The sequence below is a fragment of the Prionailurus bengalensis genome, chromosome A3 (assembly GCF_016509475.1).
Source record: "Prionailurus bengalensis isolate Pbe53 chromosome A3, Fcat_Pben_1.1_paternal_pri, whole genome shotgun sequence".
NCBI classification, from domain to species: domain Eukaryota; kingdom Metazoa; phylum Chordata; class Mammalia; order Carnivora; family Felidae; genus Prionailurus; species Prionailurus bengalensis.
Window position 1 is genome coordinate 118,777,750 of NC_057354.1, and position 18,517 is coordinate 118,796,266.

Genomic DNA, 18,517 nt, shown 5'->3' on the forward strand with positions numbered 1-18,517 from the left:
TGGACGTTTTCGCCGCTTCTGCTTTCCACGGACTACGCGTCCCGTGTGACTCTGCGGCAGCGGAAGCGGAAGCGAGGACGGAGGTACCAGCTGGTCTCCGTAGGGGGGGGGGGGGTAGGGGGCTCCATGAATGGACGCGGCGGCGGCGGCGGGAGCGGCCTGAGCTGGGCGCCGGGGCCAGGGCCGGGGGCTGCCCGGGGCCCGCGCCGCTGCATGGGGGCGGCCCGCGGGCCCTGAAAGGAAGGGCGGGCGGGCCGGACTGGGAGGGGCGGGGCCGGGCGGCCGCAGGCCGGAGGCGCGTCGGGCTGGAGCCGGTCACGATGCCCCGAAGGAAGCAGAGCCACCCGCAGCCCGTGAAATGCGAGGGGGTCAAAGGTCAGGGGTCAGGGGCCGCAAGGGGGGGGAGGAACGGGGGTGGGGTCAGTGGAGTGGGTTCAGGTCGGGGTAGAGGGGGACTCCTGAGGGATGGGGTGGGCGATCTGGACTCCTAGCTTCTACTAAGAGAACCCGAGAGGGTCTGAGAGTACGGGAAGTACGGGCTGCCAGGGCTAGCTCCCGGGGTGCGGATGATGGGCACGGTTCCTGAGGGAGAATCTACAAGCCCCCTCCCCTCTTCAGTGGATACCGAAGACTCCCTCGACGAAGGACCCGGGGCCCTGGTATTGGAGAGTGACTTGCTACTAGGCCAGGATCTGGAGTTTGAGGAGGAAGAGGAAGAGGAAGAGGAGGAAGGTGACGGCAACAGCGACCAGCTCATGGGCTTCGAGAGAGACTCTGAAGGTGGGTTTGAGGGACTTGATTAAAGATTAGTGACCGCTGGAGCCTCGGCCCTTCAGGATCCAGGTTAGGATTTAGTGCCAGTGAGCTAAACTCGAAACAGTGCCACAACCCAGGGATGATTTAGTTTAGATTTGAGCTGGATTTCATTTGCCCAGTTGTTTGATGAGCTCCATCACTTTGTTGAGGTGAAGTTTTGGGGCCTGGTCCAAAGGCGGCATGAATAGCACAGTGGATGACAGAGCAACTGGTTAAAGTTAATGCCCTTTTAATAACCTTGTCCTTCTGCCTAGCACATTCCTTATGTGAAGTTCACTTGAAAAGGTTCAGCAAAACAACTTATTTCAAATTAAGTTATGTCTAATCTAACTCCTTTCACCTGCAGCATAAACCTTTTGTATTGAGGTTTTGGTCTCTATCCTCAAGTATTCTTGCACATTCCTTTCCCCTGTGATGTTAACATCACTCCACCCTAATTTGCTGCACCACTTACCCCCTTAATGCTACCTATACTAAGGATGTTTCTGAACGTCACTGGGGGGAATCCATGTAAAAAATAATTCATCCTTTAGGGACATTACTTTGTTTTCACTTCTCTCCAGATTTTGCTTCACTCTTGAGTTTTTATTTTATAATCAGCTCTGTACTAAAAAGGACCTTACTAAAACAGAGCTTAGAATAAGATGTCAGGCCTCTGCCTTGTGTACTTTTACTTTTTTTTTATCCCAAGAATCACCTAATTACATTCTTCATTTCAGTCTGTGGTCCACTGTGAGCCTTTGATCCTTTTCCCTGCAGTGGAATTAGGTACAGCTGTCATCACTAGGTTAGTCCAGGCTCAGAAGCAGATCATTCACATTGAATTTTCAGGATCACTGAAGTGAAGAGTGGGGCCAAACAAGTGGGGAGACACCAGTGAGAAAGCAAGTTTGGAGCCTAATTGTACTCCATGTTGATGTTTCTTCTCATGTTTGTCTTACCAGGAGACTCTCTGGGGGCCAGGCCTGGGCTTCCCTATGGGCTGAGCGATGACGAGTCTGGGGGCGGCCGGCCACTAAGTGCTGAGAGTGAAGTTGAGGAGCCAGCCAGGGGTCCAGGGGAGGCCAGGGGTGAGAGGCCAGGCCCAGCCTGCCAGCTGTGTGGGGGGCCGACAGGTGAGGGGCCGTGTTGTGGGGCAGGAGGGCCGGGTGGGGGGCCCCCGCTGCCCCCACGGCTATTATACTCATGCCGCCTCTGCGCCTTCGTGTCCCACTACTCGAGCCACCTGAAGCGGCACATGCAGACACACAGCGGGGAGAAGCCGTTCCGCTGTGGCCGCTGCCCCTACGCCTCAGCCCAGCTCGTCAACCTGACGCGACATACCCGCACCCACACTGGCGAGAAGCCCTACCGCTGTCCCCACTGCCCCTTTGCCTGCAGCAGCCTGGGCAACCTGAGGCGGCATCAGCGCACCCACGCGGGGCCCCCCACTCCTCCCTGCCCGACCTGTGGCTTCCGCTGCTGTGCTCCACGTCCAACCCGGCCTCCCAGTCCCACAGAGCAGGAGGGGGCAGTGCCCCGGCGACCTGAAGGTAAAAAGCCAGAGACCAAAAGAACCTGGGACATGGGTGGGTGGCTTTAGGGATACTTGGTTGGATTCATACACCAGGCCTCATTGTCCCCACAGATGCTCTGCTGCTTCCAGATTTGAGCCTCCATGTGCCACCAGGTGGTGCCAGTTTCCTGCCAGACTGTGGGCAGCTGCGGGGTGAAGGAGAGGGTCTTTGTGGGACTGGATCAGAACCACTGCCAGAGCTGCTGTTCCCTTGGACCTGCCGGAACTGTGGACGAGAGCTGGAGGAGGGGGAGGGTGGTCGGCTGGGAGCTGCCATGTGTGGGCGCTGCATGCGAGGAGAGGCTGGAGGGGGTGCCAGTGGGGGGCCCCAGGGCCCCAGTGACAAAGGCTTTGCCTGTAGCCTCTGCCCCTTTGCCACTCATTATCCCAACCACCTGGCCCGGCATATGAAGACGCACAGTGGCGAGAAGCCCTTTCGCTGTGCCCGCTGTCCCTATGCCTCTGCTCATCTGGATAATCTGAAACGGCACCAGCGCGTCCACACGGGAGAGAAGCCCTACAAGTGCCCCCTCTGCCCTTATGCCTGTGGCAACCTGGCCAACCTCAAGCGTCACGGTCGCATCCACTCTGGGGACAAACCTTTTCGGTGTAGCCTTTGCAACTACAGCTGCAATCAGAGCATGAACCTCAAACGCCACATGCTGCGGCACACAGGCGAGAAGCCCTTCCGCTGTGCCACCTGCGCCTACACCACAGGCCACTGGGACAACTACAAACGCCACCAGAAGGTGCATGGCCATGGTGGGGCAGGAGGGCCTGGCCTCTCTGCCTCTGAGGGCTGGGCCCCACCGCACAGCCCCTCCTCTGTGTTGAGCCCTCGGGGTCCGACAGCTTTGAGTGCCGCTGGTAGCCGGGCTCTCCATACAGACTCACCCTGAACCAGGTCCTTCTCCCTCAGGGCCCTACGGATTAGCCCTGACTGTCCTGTACGTTTTATACAGATGGACCAGAAGCCACCTTCTACTTCCTCCCCAGCTGGCCAGGGGCTCCACAGACTAACCTAGGCGCTATATGGACCAGCCCAAACCCTGTGGGCGGGGGGCCCATATGGACCAGGGGGCCTTGCCTTGACTGATGCACTTCATGAGCTCAGTGAGAAGGGCCCTGTATTCACCTCCACTGCTCCCAGGGGCAGTAGAGGAACTGGCTGGGGGACTGCCCAGCCTCCCACCTGTTTATTTAACTTATTTCAGTGCTTTATAATAAAGGAAACACTAACAAAGCCATGTCTATGCTGAGTTGGCAGTGGCAAGCACAGCTCCGCCTCACCCTTAGCACAGCAGTCTGTGCTGTGATGGGGGAGCAGGGGCAGTGAAGGGAAACAGAGGTAGGCAGCAATCAGGCTGAGTTTAATGATGGGGAGCTGGGCCAGATGATACACAGACCTCTGCCCATCCCCTTGGCCCATGGCCCCGAGAAGCCAGAAGCAGCCCCAGGGGAAGATGTAGTTCTTCCCCAAGGCAGGTAGCCATGGTCCCTTGGACTTTGTGCAAAATACTAAATGCTAATTTGGCATTAAGGGCCGGCTTTGAAAAGAGAGAACAATCCTTTGTGCAGCCAGCCCGGGGATTGGAAAGGAAGGTGGGTTAGGAAGCCCCTGGCCGAGAGAAGGGAAGGAAGGAAGAGACCCCCTGGCTTGGGGATACAGGCACAGGGCAAGTTTCTGAACATTCCTCCGGGGCAGAGGGCAGACATCTGAGCACTGGAGATCACAGATCCTCATCTCCAATGCCCTCGAAGGCAAAATTGCCGTGGACATCACTGGCACTGGCATCTGTGCTGGGACTGCCAATCCCCCGCAAGCTCACGGCACTCAGCTTGCTCTGTAACAAAGGCAGGGTTGGCGTCAGAGGGCTCAAGCCTCCCTGAGGTTCCCCTACCAACACCAACCTCACCAACCCTCATGGGAAACTCACTGAGAGTTTGACCATGGACTCCCGGCTGGCATCGGGTGACTCCTGGGGAAGAGGAGGCAGAGGTGTCAGCTCACTGGGGAGGTATGGCAAGGCTAGGAGGTGGGGCACTGATCAGAAAGTGATACTTACAAGCAGGGGTGGGGACTTCACTGCTTGCTGGCTGTCTGAGCGTCTCAGGGTGCCCCCTACTCGCCGACGCAGCATCTGGGGATGGAGACGCTGATAAGGGCAGAATCCCTTCGGAATCCCCATCACTTCCCCTCCCTCCCACCTAGGACAAAAGGCAGGGAGAGCACAACCACTCAGCTGCTTGGTCCACACCTCTCGCTTACCTTCCTGATGCTGCCACCAGATTTCTTCACCATCAGTTCATCTACCATAGACTGCAAGCAGATACTCATCATGATAGCCTGAGGGCAAGAAGAGAGCTCAGCCTGACTAGAGTGGTCATCCTGAGCCCAGCACCCCTAAGACAAGGGCTCCCACTCACATGGAGTCCTGGAAGCCCTAGACTTGGGTATTTAAGAGAGCGGTGCAATGGGCTCCAGAGGAGGCATGAGGGTGGGCTCACACCTGGGGGCTGGTGATGGTGACCCACTGTAGCCGGTCCTTGCTCATGAGGTATTCAAAAGCCAGTTCCAGGCGCACCTCACCCCGGCCCCGGCCTGGGCTGCTTGTGCCTCCACTGGGCAGTGGCACCTGGGAGAGAAAGGGGAGTTAGGCTGAGATCATTCTGACCAGTCTGCCTCCGTCCTTGACCCACCCATTCCTGAAGCTCAAGGCTTGCCAGAGCACCATCTCAAAGGCCTACCCCAACTCACAGAGGAGGTGACCCGCCAGCACCGCATGCGGGTGACCCGGAAGGAGCCTTCTCGGAGTTGCTGGCCAGGCAGGCGGAGCTGGAGGCTAAGCTCACTGTTGCCTGCACTCACTACCACGGGACAGTCCTTCTCTGGGAAGTCAGCCACACAGGCATCGAAGCGCAAGTAGCCATAGTGCCGCAGTGTCTGAGCCAGCCGCAGGAACTGAAACCCAGTCACCACAGGGGGCAGGTCAGGAAGGGAAGTGGGGTGAGTCAGAAAACAACCCCCCTTGAAATAAAACAGGGAAGCAGGCTTACCTCCTTCTTGGAGACCTTCTCTTGCAGAGATTTGAGCTGCCGGTGCTGCTCCTTGGTGACCAGAATCCACCCACGCTCAATGTCTGATACCGTCTATAGTAGAGACAAGGGGTGGGGGGGTTCAGGGCTCCCAATCAGAGGTCCAAGGAAAGTGTCCAATTACTTCTGTCCATCCTGACCCTTAGCAGTGACCTCTTTGCAGTGAGTCCTTGACTATATCAGCTTACAAAATAAGGAGACTAGATTGTGCCAGGTGCCCTGATAGTATTCTAGGAACTTCCCTGTGAACTGGGAGTAAAGACACGGAGTTTTCTTGGCAGAGTGAGACACCAGTATTCATTTCAGGGGAAGGGTTCTGAGGCAGCTCCAAGCTCACCTGAGCATAAAGCAGGTTCAGGCCAACCCGGTTCTCCATGACATCGTCGTCATAGGCAGAGTCCCAGTAACTGTGAGGCCAAGGGGTGGAAAGGGGATAATGGGGCTAAGCTGGGGTAAGGCAAGAGAGGTAGAATAGAAAACAGGAGCAATCTGGAATTTGTGGGCAAATGGTGGTACAATGGGAGGAAGCTAGGAAGGCCTGGTAGAAAACACCCAACGCTACTCCCTTGTCCAGGTTATTCTATCTCAGTACATGGCCCAGTAATCTAATCCAGCACCCTTCCCCCTCCTCCAAACCCAGCCCTGACCTCTTCCTTAGCACAATCTTATACTCTTGACTCCGAAGACTGGTGACAGATACATAAGGCAGCTCAAACTCTTGCAACTTCCGTACGACTGTGGGTTTAAAAAAAAAAAAAAAAAGGAAAATGCCATGAGACTCAAGGGGAGAAAAGCCAAGAGAGAAACCGTAAGGAAATGTTACATTCTGGGAGGAATTAGGGGGGCAAATTCACTACTAGATGCACAGGGAAGTAGTCAAGTCCACAGAAACTCACAAGAAAAGGTTCCATCCTCTTTCTCTCGAACTAGAAAGAGACTGAAGTATCCGATCAAGTCATCTGGAAGATCCAGCTTTGCAGCCACAGCCTTGGGAGAGGGAAGGAAGTACAGCTCATCATACTGGCTGGTTCCAATCACCCCGAAACCTGGGACCCAGAGGTGCCGGGGAGGAGGGGCAGCACAAGTGCCTCACCTCTAGGACATCTTCAGTCTGATCTGAAGTTAGCACATTGACGAGAACTTTCTGCCCGTTGCTGAGCAGCACTTCCAAGGAAACTTCCTCTGTGGGGACCTGCTGTGTCTCCTGGTCATGAATATACATGAGAATGGAGGCACTGCCTTGTTAATACCTGCCCAGTGTCTAGCTCTGACCCATCCTAAACTCTCTATTTCTAGATCCTTCTAGCATCTTTATTCTCAGTTGCTTAATTACAGGCTGAGTTTCCTTGGTTTCATTAGTACAGTAGAAGCCCTACCTCATAAAAAAAAGGTGCCTGGATGACTCTTGTAGCCACTGCCTTAAAATGACATGGCCCTACAGAAAAGTCCTTCCCTTAAATCTTGTGGCACCCAGAGCCTCACCTGTTGTGCCCGACGCAGAAAGCTATTGAAGGTCTCACTGCTCCCAAGCAGCGGGTCTTGCCGAACTGTGGGGACAAGAAGACGATGTTGCAGTAACTTTGGGCTCCCTCTTGACTCCCCCCAGTTCTTTTTTTGGTAGGTTTCCCCCCTACCCCATTTCCTGGGCTGGTGATGGCCTGTCACATCCCCCAGCTGGCCTCACCTCACTCACTGTTTGCATAAATTCTTCACCTGCCCCACCCTTGGCTGCCATCTAGTTGAGTCCAGTCTATAGAACTAGGGAAATAACAATGATGTTAATCTAAAGCGCATCAGATACAAATTAAGCTCTCCCCACCAATCTGAACTGCTTTAAGACTATTTAACACTATGTTAGTATTTCCAAACTGTATTAGTATATTGACCAAATTGCTTTGTTAATACCTACAACATCCTTGTATGCTATTTACTTTTCTTAATTAAGTAACAGATGAAACAAAAGGCTCCCCAGATCCAGAAAGTAATTCAGGACAGTCTACAGAACCAGCTGTTTTGAGTCTCTTCCCATAGTTCTCAACTGTTAGCTTAAAGTTCCCTCCAACCACTCACCGGCTTGCATGTACTTCTCTAACTGCTCTCTCCTCTGTTCTACCTCAGCAGGTGTCAGAGAGAAAAGCTTCTTTGGGGGAAATGCAGGAAGAACATTGGCCCCATACTCCTTCCGAAGCTATTTGGAGAAAGAGATACAACCCTTCACATAAACACAGCAAATGAGAAGAGGTAATCCACACTCACGATGTTCTCTTGGTCTCCCTTCCCTTCCCTTAGTCCCTGCTCCCCCATTTAGCCTGGTCATCCAAGAAATAATTCCTGTGGTGAAGGTAGCATACCAACAGAGCTGTGTTCCTCTGTTCTAAATATAAGTTGTGTCCTATCTTGCTATGTACAAGTCAGCCCCTTCACAGTGTGGGTGCGGTTTGTATAGGTCTGGGGCCTGGGGAGCCCCCTAATTATTTAGCAAGACTGTTCGTTGAACCCTCACAAGAAGCAAAGGGCTTTACAAGGAAAATTTATGTGCCTGGTTAAATATAGCCAAATATGTACACAAAATGTCTTAGAACTTAAAGGGACTTTGCAGAGCAACAACTCCATTTTTCAGTCTTAGAAACTAAGGCCCGAAGAAATTAGGTAACTTAGTCAGGGTTGCACAGTTAGTTATCAGTGGAATCAGGACTCTGTACGGAGTTGAAAAGAGCTTGCAATCTGGTGAGGAGAACATAGAAAACATTGCGTCACAGATACATGAGGATAACTGAACAGCTAGGCCCACTGAAAGTTGTTAAAGAGCACAGAAGGTATTGGTGAATGGTTTGTATGAGCAGGGAAAAGAATTTCAAGTTGCAGCTCAGATGACGGAAGGAATGTGCTTCAGCAGCAGAGGGGGGAGGTCGGTTTTTCCATGCACAGGCAAAGGCTGAAGTAAGACGGGGCACAAGGAAGCAAAAAGGCGGATGTGAGTATAAGGAGGAGCAGTTAGAGTAACCGACAGTAAGCTTCTTAGGGAGTTCCCCGGAAATGTCAATCGATAAGATGAAACACCAGATCCTCCCCAGTGGCAGTAGTTAAAGGGGAACTACACGGCCTAGAGGAAGCGACGAGGGGGGAAAAACGGAGACACTGATGCCCAATTGTAGGAAAGGGCTTGAAAGCTGCCTCAAGGCAGGGGTGCTGGTCCCACCTGCTCGTGCAGCCCCAGGAGCTGGCTGTAGCGCACCCGGCAATGAAGGACTCCATTCACGTGGATATTATAGGCCTGAGGACACAAAAGCAGGCAAGCATTTTAGGGTCGCAGTCTGGGCGACCCCCTTGAAAACCCTGGCCAGAAGTTGCCTGGCATAACTCCGCCTGAGTAACGCACCGAGATCTTCCGAGGGCTTATTCGTCTGTTCTCCCCAGGGCCAGGTCCCAAAGCAGAAGGACCAGCCCGAGGGCAACTGGGGCGCTGGTGCCGCAGTCTCCCTCCCCAAGAGGCCAGTGACGCCCACCAGAGCAGTCGCGGCCCAGCCAGGGGGGAGGCGACGCAGGCGAACAAAAGACCTGAAGGAGCTGGGGCGACCTTTGGACGAATCTGAGACGGGATATAAGCTCCCAGCGAGGCCGTCAGGAGTCGGCTCCCTGGGAACAGGCCCCAAGGGTGGCGGCCAGGCCTCAGAGGCCGCTCGGAGAGGGCTCCGGCCCGTTATCCCCGCCCCTGCCCGGCCCGGCTCCGGCCGCTCCTCACCACGTAGGCGGAGCCGCCGCTGTCCCCGCTGCGGGACTCGGTTTCAGGAATGGAAAAGTGCATGTTCCCTGCGGCAGGGCCCAGCCGGGCTCCGGACTGACAGGGCTGCAGCGGCTTTACACGCTCGCCTCCGCCGCTCAGCGCGTCCCCGCTGTCTCACTCGCCATTTTGGGGGGGGGGGGGGGGCTGGGATCGGAGGTGGAAGGGTGGTGGGACGTCCGCTCTAGGGCGCGGCACCCCCGGCATGCTGGGAACTGTAGTCTAAAGAGCAAGAGCCGACTGCCAGGACTGGGCGCCCCGAGGTGAGAGGGCCCTCATCGGTGCCCGTAGCCCGGGGCGGAGCTCCAGTGCACGTTGGAGATTGTAGTCCGCTGGGAGCTGCGCGCCACGAGTGTCTGCCCAGGTGGCGCTGTAGGCCTAGGGACCGCGGCGGGCGGAGCCTAGAACGGAGGGTGATGGCTGCCGTGGCTGTGGCTGTTCGCGAGGGTGAGTGAAGGGCGGGGGCGCACTAACAGGTACGCGAGCCTCCGGGCGCTGGACGCCCGCGACTGAGCCCTGAGTCCCTCTGGGTCCTGTCGTTCCGTTCCGGCGCCTCTCCGGGCCCTGGTGCGCGCTGCCTGGGGCGCATTCCCGCGCCGCGCACCGGCTGGCTCTGGCAAGAAGGGTAGGGGCCCCTCCCGGCCGCCTCCCCCGCCTTCCTTTTGATCCTGCCGCGCACTGCGTCCCCACGCGGATCCCTGGCTAGCCTTCCGCCTGGCGGCGGAGCCTTGCTCATGCCGACCCAGCAGCCAGCCGCGCCGAGTACGGGTCCCCCCAAACCCTCCCGGACCCTCTCTGGCTCACTTTGTGACCTGTTTTCTGATGCAGACTCGGGGTCTAGGATGAAGGCGGAGCTTTCTACTCGACCTGGGGTAAGTGAGAGTGCCCTTCCAAAACCCCTGTCAAGCGCTACGCAGCAGGCTGTGTCAGCTTCATTCTAACCCAGCTTCCGTCCGCGTTTCACTCTATTTTTTGGGAAAGCCAGATTTTACAGAATTCTTCGACCCCTAACAGTATGAGACTGTGATCCTGAAGGAGAAGCTTCGATCCCTATGGGATGAAAGCTTGTAACAGCTAGCTGGTTAGAGTTAGGATTAGGGGCTTTACTTTATGGGAATTTTGGAAGACTCCAGTAGTGTTTTTTCATCTTTGGAATTGTTGGGGAAGAGCAATATTCTATGTCTGTGTCTCAGGCAGGGGGAAGGGAGATGACCCAAGAAGAGAAGTTGCAGCTTCGGAAGGAAAAGAAACAGCAGAAGAAGAAACGGAAGGAGGAAAAGGGGGCAGAACCAGAAACTGGCTCTGCTGTACCTGCAGCCCAGTGTCAAGGTGCCGAAGCTTGTTTAAAGGTCTGGGGTGTGGAACTGGTAGAGGGATGTGTGGGAGACCAGAGGGGGAGATAAGACAAAGTTGGTTTGAGCAAGTGAAGAGCGAAAAAGTTTAGATAAACAGGAGCTTTGGGTGGGGCATAGATAGATACTACCTGCCTGGGGCTTGGGCACCTCTTCGTTCTATCTTTAGTAGGCCCGACCAAAGAACCGGAAGGACCTGGCAGTCAGCAGGCCACTGCTGGGGGGAAAGTTCCAACTGGTCGAAGTAAAGCCGAACTTCGTGCTGAACGGCGGGCTAAGCAGGAGGCGGATCGGGCCCTGAAACAGGCAAGGAAAGGCGAACAAGGAGGGCCACCTCCCAGGGCCTGCCCCAGTACAGCTGGAGAAACCCTCCCAGGTACCTTCCCTTCATTTCAAGACCTTTGTTGATGCAAATTCTTATGTTAGCTCAGGCTTCCCATGGTAAGACAGCTCTCCTCTCCCATTCTTTGCCTTGGGGCCAAGAGCTCAAAAATTTCCTCTCAACCTCATCCTGTCTCTATTTCTTCTATCCTTTTGTCCCATTTTCCCCCTCCCCCTGTCCAGTTTTTCTTGATGTGCCTCATACCTTAAAAGCAGATTTCTCGTTACCACGTACAGCATCTTGAAGACATAATCATTATCTTTTAGGAGTGAAGCGTCTCCCTGAGCACACTCAGGTTGATGACCTCACACTTCTGAGAAGGCTTGCTAAAAAACCAGAGCAACAACAGGTAGGAAGTGGCCTCGGTGTGTGGCCAGGAATTACCTAAGGAAGATGGGAAAGAGGGGGAAAAGGTCCTCAGGTGGAAGTGAGACCCTGGGGAAGAATGGATATTTGGGTCAAGGTAGCCTCACTGTTTACTTTTTTCCACTGTCCTGTTCCCCTATTTTGTCAAGGTTCCTACACGAAATGATTATGGATCCAAAGTCAGTCTCTTCTCTCACCTACCCCAGTATAGCAGACAGAATTCTTTGACTCAGTATATGAGGTAAGATCCTGTGAAATTGTCACAACTTTTAAGTTCTAGGAATTTTGGTAACTTAGGATTGAAAGTGACTGAAACTTTGAGATGGGGTCTGTGGGAGGAAGCGTGCACACAAGGCAAAATTCTCGAGGAAACGGGGATGTCTGTGCTAGTGAAGGAAGTTCCTTTTTATCAGGGGCAGGTGGGCAGTAGGTGCTCAGGCTCCCTTGCAAAGTGTGTGACACCGCCATCCCATCAGCATCCCATCCTCTGTGATCCACCCAGCCATGGTGCGACTCGGCCTGCAGTACTCCCAGGGCCTGGTCAGTGGCTCCAATGCCCGGTGTATTGCCCTGCTTCGTGCCTTGCAGCAGGTATGTTGTCCTGTCCCCTCTAGGACCCAATCCCACCTTCCCCAACACTGTGTTCGCTTCTGTCACCCAAAGTAATCTCTGGGGGACAGAGGGGATGACTGCATCCTCAGAACACTTTCCCCAGTGAAGCTTGCCCTCCCCTCCTGCCCCTCCTTCAGAGACCTTTATTAGCGGACGTTTTGCCGATCACCCTGTGTACCCTGTAGGTGATTCAGGATTATACAACACCTCCCAATGAAGAACTCTCAAGGGACCTAGTGAATAAGCTAAAGCCCTACTTCAGGTAAGGAGGACCACTACAAGCCCACTCCCATGTCACCAAGTCCTCTTCTTGTACCTTTTCTCTTGCTCTTTTACCTCGTTTCATTTTTCTGTCCAACCTTTATTTTGTAACATAAATCGCAAAGGGAATGTTATAAACCAAATAAATTGTGGGAATTTGACATAAGATCTCTGTTAACATACAGAAGAAAAAACATACTACATAAAGTGACACTTTGGTCTCTGAACTATAGTAGTCTAATGTTCTGAGTGTTTTGTCAAAACTGTATATCGTAAATAGTAACCACAGATCTGAGATGTTTTAGGTCAATTCTTATTTCTGACACTGTGCCCATAGTCTCCTAAGCATATACAATTGTAATAAGTGAGCCATGTGTACCGGTATTACTATTTTTCATCCAAAAGCCTCTTGACAAGCCCTTTTCTTTTATTGCTTTTTTTTCTTTTATTGCTTTTTTTTCTTTTATATCTTCTCTTGTTCTCTTTCTTTTCTTTTTTTCTTTCTATAATTTATTTTTTTATTATTTACATCCAAGTTAGTTAGCATATGGTGCAAGGAGTAGATTCCTTAAGCCCTTTACCCATTTAGCCCACTCCCCCCCCCACACAACCCCTCCAGCAACCCTCTGTTTGTTCTCTGTATCTAAGTGTCTCTTATGATAATTTTGTTCCCCTTCCTGTTTTTGTATTATTTTTTGCTTCCCTTCCCTTGTGTTCATCTGTTTTGTATGTTAAAAGTCCTCATATGAGTGAAGTGATATGATATTTGTCTTTCTCTGACTAATTTTGCTTAGGATAATACTCTCTAGTTCCATCCACGTAGTTGGAAATGGCAAGATTTCATTCTTTTTGATTGCCCAGTAATACTCTATTGAATTTATGTAACACATCTTCTTTATCCATTCATCCTACCAGTGGACATGTGGGCTTTTTGGCTATTGTGGATAGTGCTGCTATAAACATTGGGGAGCATGTATCCCTTCCAAACAGCATACCTGTATCCCTTGGATAAATACCTAGTAGTGCAATTACTGGGTTGTAGGGCAGTTCTATTTTTAATTTTTTGAGGAACCTCCACACTGTTTCCTAGAGTAGCTGCCCCAGTTTGCATTCCTATTTCTGTCTTCTTTTTAAACATGAATGTAAGGTGTAAAAAGTCACATAAACGTGAGGTGTTGTCTTTGTAGCTTCCTGACTCAGTGCCGTCCCCTGTCAGCAAGCATGTACAACGCCATCAAGTTCCTGAACAAGGAGATCACGGGTGTGAGCAGCTCTAAGCGGGAAGAGGAGGTGATGAATATGAGGAATGAGCAAGGCATGCACCTGAGGGTCCAGCTGAGAAAGACATTCAGGACTCCCAGGAGGAACAGTGCTGTCATTCTGCCCTGGTCAAGGGTTAAGGAAGTGGTTGGGTTGTCTGACTTGGGCTCCCTTGGAACCCATCATTATACACATATTCAAGCATCTAGTACAATGATCAGAGGAAGAAATATGTCCATTTCTTGTTCCCTAAACATCTTAATCCATTTAGGCCAAGTCAGAACTTCAAGCAGCCATTGACCGATATGTGCAAGAGAAGATTGTGCTTGCAGCTCAGGCAATTTCCCGCTTTGCTTATGAGAAGATCAATACCGGAGATGTGATCCTTGTGTATGGATGGTATGGTCCAGACCCTATGACTGAGAAAATTGGGGAGTGAAACAGTCTGAACAAGGGAGTGCCCCTTTGCCCTTTAGGAATGAGGTGGTTGGTTGTTAGTGAAATCTGTAACTGAATCCTCCTCTCCATTCACTCCAGCTCATCTCTGGTATCACGAATTCTTCAGGAGGCTTGGGCTAGGGGCCGGCGGTTTCGGGTGGTAGTGGTGGACAGCCGGCCACGGCTGGAGGGAAGGCACACACTACGTTCTCTGGTCCGTGCTGGGGTCCCTGCCTCCTACCTGCTGATTCCTGCAGCCTCCTATGTGCTCCCAGAGGTGAGGGCAGATGAAAGGGACTCCAAAGTTGGAGGTAAAAGGGTGTAGTTGTATAGACATAATCCCATCTTCCTAGGGTGACAATTATTTAAAAATACTAGCCCTGTTTTGTAGCCCTGTTTATGTTTAATAGGAAAAACACCTACAGCATGTTAATAGTATAGCTGTTGTAAGAACATTGTATTAAACTAGCAGCCACCAAGAAGAATCAGGACAAAAGTAACTTTGGAGTTTCGTTTTCCTGTGGGAGGTGCATGCCTCAATGGTCAGATGTTTTCCAAGAAGAAACATTACTAAGTTTTGTCACTGACTCAATATTGCTGTCCTGGGCAGGAGTGGGGAACCTTTTTCCGCATTAATCACTTACCGCATTTTCTCCCCCTCTCCACTGTTCAAAACAAATAGGTTTCTAAGGTGCTATTGGGAGCTCATGCACTCCTGGCCAATGGGTCCGTGATGTCACGGGTAGGGACAGCCCAGCTGGCCCTGGTGGCACGAGCCCATAATGTGCCAGTGCTGGTCTGCTGTGAAACATACAAGTTCTGTGAGCGTGTGCAGACTGATGCCTTTGTCTCTAATGAGCTAGGTAAGGAGCCCAGGAGGGCAGGAGAGAAGATTCTAGAGATTTGAGACTTGGGAGGGAGAGGGAGGGTTGAACTATGATTTGTTTTCTAAAAAGACATAAATGGATCTATCTCCCATTACAGATGACCCTGACGATCTACTGTGTGAGCGAGGAGAACATGTGGCCCTGGCTAACTGGCAGAACCACCCGTCCCTACGGTTGTTGAATCTAGTCTATGATGTGACCCCCCCGGAACTGGTGGATCTGGTGATCACGGAGCTGGGAATGATTCCTTGCAGTTCTGTACCTGTTGTTCTACGAGTCAAGAGTAGCGACCAGTGAGTGGGGGAACACAGGGTCAATAAATGACATGCTCCCTACATTCAGCAACTTTGCTGCGTTTGTATCTATTTTAGTATCGTCATCACTTAGGTTAGAAGTCCAGGCTCTTCAACCCCTCTTTTATTTTCTTTTATTTATTTATTTTGAGAGAGAAAGAGCATGTGTGTGAGTGGGGGAGGGGCAGAGAGAGAGGGGGACAGAATCCCAGGCAGGCTCCATGCTGTCAGTGCAGAGCCTGATGCAGGGCTCAATCCCTTGAACCTTGAGATCATGATTTGAGCCAAAATCAAGAGTTGGACACTTAACCAACTGAACCACGCAGGCGCCGCTGTAACCCCTCTTACGACCTGTACCAATCTCAGACCTTTATGAACCTCTTCAGTAACTAGTTCCAGGTCAGTAGTTTGGGGCCAAAGTGAAGGTCAGTATGGACACCAAAACCGATCCAAGTCATCAACCATTTATCAAGCATGTACATGCCAGACACTGAACTAGATATAGGGAGGAATATAGAGACGGATTAGAGAGTTATCTTTAGTATTTTAGTGTATTTTAAATAATTACATATTAAGTATTTCGTATTCTCAGCATTGAGTACTTGTTCTGTGTCAGAAACTGCTCTAATCCTGTATGATCCATTTAGGAAGGTTAAGATAGCTCTATGAAGAGAAATTTTACAGGTGAGAAAACTGAGACACAGAGAGGTTACCTGCCTAGGCAATATAGCTAAGGCACAGAGAGGCTAAGTTACTGTCCAGGGTAACACAAAAGCAGCTTGTGATTTCAGGCATTCTGGATGGAGAGACTGTGCCCCTAACTTTTATGCTGTCTGCCATTGAGGGGCACTCATCATGGTGGAGGCAGACAGACAATATCTGCAGTATGACAGAAATTCTACTAGTTGCATGAACAGAGTTTCTAGGAGGCAACCATGGATGACACCCAGAGACCTAATAAGGTTGAAGACTTCACAGGGAGCATCTGACCTGTGAAGGTAGGGAGTTTCCCGGTTGGAAAACAATGGGAAGGCAGATCAGCAAAGGGAAGAGCTTGAACACAAAAACAGAATAGGCTTTCAAATGTGTGGCCAAGGGGTGCCAGGGTGGCTCAGTGGGTTGGGCTTCTGACTTGCGCTCAGGTCATGATCTCCTGGCTTGTGAGTTTGAGCCCCGCGTCAGGCTCTGTGCTGACAGCTCGGAGCCTGGAGTCTGCTTCAGATTCTGTGTCTCCCTCTCTCTCTGCCCCTCCCCTGCTTGCACTCTGTCTCTCTGTCTTTATCTGAATGATAAAGCTGCAAAGGAGGTTGGGTTAGGGCCAGATTGTGAGCCTAACCATTGTGGTTAGCCTAAAAAAATGGAGCGTCACCCATTTTGTGTGTACATGTGTTTTATTGAGAAATTTCAAATAGCTCCACAATAGAGTAAACCATATTAAGAATCCCCGTCCCAGATACAATTACCAAGATTTGCCACATTTGCTTTCTTTTTCCTTTTTTATCCTTGCTGAAGTTCCTTTACAGTAAATCCCAGATATTGTATCTGGGATTCACTCCTACAAACCTCAGTATGTGTCTCTCAAAAAAATATGGAAGTTTACCATTGTATTGTTACACTTACTAAATTTAGTATTGTCCAGTCTATAATCAGATTTCCTTGATTGTCTCAAAAACTGGATTTTTTACAGTTGGTTTGTTTGAATCAGGATCCAAACAAATCTACACATTACATTTGGTTATTATGTCTTCAATTTCTTATAATCAAAAGCAGTCTCTTCAAGCCTTCCTCCTTAGGACATTGACTTGTTCAGGTATCAGATCATCTTATAAAATATTCCCTACTCTGGATTTGACTATTGGTTTCCATGTGGTGTCATTTAATTCATTCCTCTAACCCCTCAATTTCCATTCAACTTTTTGGGCAAGAATACTTAAGTGGTTCTGTGTTTCATACTGCCTCACATCAGGAGGCAAATAGTTGTTCCATGTTCAGTGATGAGTAGGTCCAGTTTTAGTCTTTTTTTTTTTTCCTTTAAGTTTATTTTGTGAGAGAGAGAGAGTGGGGGTGGGGGGAGGGGGGACAGAGGGGAACAGAGGATCCCAAGCGGTCTCTGCACTGACAACAAGAGAGTCTGATGTGGGGCTTGAACTCATGAACCATGAGATCCTGACCTGAGCCAAAGTTGGACGCTTAACTGAGACCCCCCAGTTTTAAAGTTTTAAATATTAAAATTTCTCAAGTTTTCACTTAGTGGTTTTATCTACTGGTGGTTATTGCCTGAATTATTTCATTAGGGGCTGCAAAATGACTTTCCCCCCTAATTCTATCCTTTCTATATTTCCTAGCTGGTAATCTAAAAAGAATTCCTTCTCAGTAGTTATCCTGAATTATATTTCTTCTTGGAAAGACAAGATAAATGTTTCTTTCCTTTTATTTGCTTGTCTCAAAAAATTGATCACTATTTCCAGTGGCATACAATGAGTAGTTTTTGGTTAGTTGGCTTTCTCTCCCTCTCCCTCCCTCTCCCTTTTTTAAAGGATTATTAACTCGTGGGTTTTTTATTTACTGAGCATCTTAATCATTAAAATTAAGCAGAAGATCCACAGGGTCAACTCTATACTTTAGAAAGGTAACTGATAAGAGATTAGAGGCAGAGGAACAGATCAGTTGAAAGATGGCCTGTCAATCAAAATTACAATTGCACCTAAACTTTTGGTCCAGCAACTCTGCCTTTAGGAATTTATGCTACCTACCCATATAGTTGCTCATGTTTGAAGTAACAAGGTTATTTATAGCAGCATTGACTAGAAACCACCTAAATATCCAATAATATTAGCAAGTTGACCTTTGAACAACACAGTTTTGAACTGTGTGGGTCCACTTATATATGGGTTTTCTTCATTACAGTACAGAACTATAAAAGTATTTTCTCATGATTTTCTTAACATTTTCCTTTTTCTAGCTTACTTTACTGTAATACAGTATATAATACATATTAACATACAAAATACACGTTAATTGATGGTGTATGGACTTCCAGTCAACAGTAGGCTATTTAGTAGTTAAGTTTTGGGGGGAGAAAAAGTTAACATGTAGATTTCTCCACTACTACACTGGTGTTGGCACCCCTAACCCCTGTGTTCAAGGTCAATGATATACTACATTCATATCATTACTAAGCAGTCATGATAAAGAATGAGGAAGGTTTTATGTACAGAAATGAAACAATCTCCAAAGTATACTGAGTTAAGAGAAGCCAGATACAGGACAGTGTTTGAATTAAAAGGGGAAAGATATATATGCATTTGCATATGTGCATGAATATATAAAATATTTTGAATCTGTAACAAGGAACTGCTTGTGTGGATGTAGACAGGTGGAGGCCTTCACTTTACACCCTATGTATCCTTTGAATTTT

General features: G+C 50.2%; 3 protein-coding genes across 8 annotated transcripts; 2 read left to right on the forward strand and 1 right to left on the reverse strand.

The window, feature by feature from the left end:
• Positions 1–240: 240 nt before the first annotated feature.
• On the forward strand, positions 241–3,614 carry ZNF513 (zinc finger protein 513). The gene is made up of 4 exons (XM_043604272.1): positions 241–375; positions 619–780; positions 1,761–2,348; positions 2,444–3,614. Exons 1-4 carry the CDS (start codon positions 321–323, stop codon positions 3,268–3,270), a joined length of 1,632 nt encoding a protein of 543 aa, XP_043460207.1. The 5' UTR covers positions 241–320; the 3' UTR covers positions 3,271–3,614.
• A 106-nt stretch (positions 3,615–3,720) lies between these two features.
• On the reverse strand, positions 3,721–9,450 carry SNX17 (sorting nexin 17). The gene is made up of 15 exons (XM_043604273.1): positions 9,210–9,450; positions 8,667–8,741; positions 7,538–7,655; positions 6,950–7,014; positions 6,561–6,671; positions 6,364–6,454; positions 6,115–6,202; positions 5,805–5,874; positions 5,429–5,521; positions 5,130–5,333; positions 4,882–5,007; positions 4,641–4,718; positions 4,438–4,512; positions 4,309–4,350; positions 3,721–4,215 (listed from the first exon to the last, which is right to left on the reverse strand). The coding sequence occupies exons 1-15, from the start codon at positions 9,270–9,272 to the stop codon at positions 4,102–4,104; spliced, it is 1,413 nt and encodes a 470-aa protein (XP_043460208.1). The 5' UTR covers positions 9,273–9,450; the 3' UTR covers positions 3,721–4,101.
• An 80-nt stretch (positions 9,451–9,530) lies between these two features.
• On the forward strand, positions 9,531–15,151 carry EIF2B4 (eukaryotic translation initiation factor 2B subunit delta). Of its 6 annotated transcripts, none has more exons than XM_043604266.1 (13): positions 9,531–9,695; positions 10,077–10,120; positions 10,442–10,577; positions 10,770–10,976; positions 11,249–11,331; positions 11,498–11,589; positions 11,825–11,939; positions 12,146–12,222; positions 13,409–13,511; positions 13,753–13,880; positions 14,019–14,196; positions 14,602–14,782; positions 14,904–15,151. In XM_043604266.1, exons 1-13 carry the CDS (start codon positions 9,665–9,667, stop codon positions 15,101–15,103), a joined length of 1,575 nt encoding a protein of 524 aa, XP_043460201.1. In that variant the 5' UTR covers positions 9,531–9,664; the 3' UTR covers positions 15,104–15,151. The 6 variants fall into 6 exon arrangements, with proteins under 6 accessions (XP_043460201.1, XP_043460202.1, XP_043460199.1 ...); XM_043604267.1 differs by having other exon boundaries at positions 9,573–9,695; positions 10,773–10,976; XM_043604264.1 differs by lacking the exon at positions 9,531–9,695 and having other exon boundaries at positions 9,968–10,120.
• Positions 15,152–18,517: the final 3,366 nt, after the last annotated feature.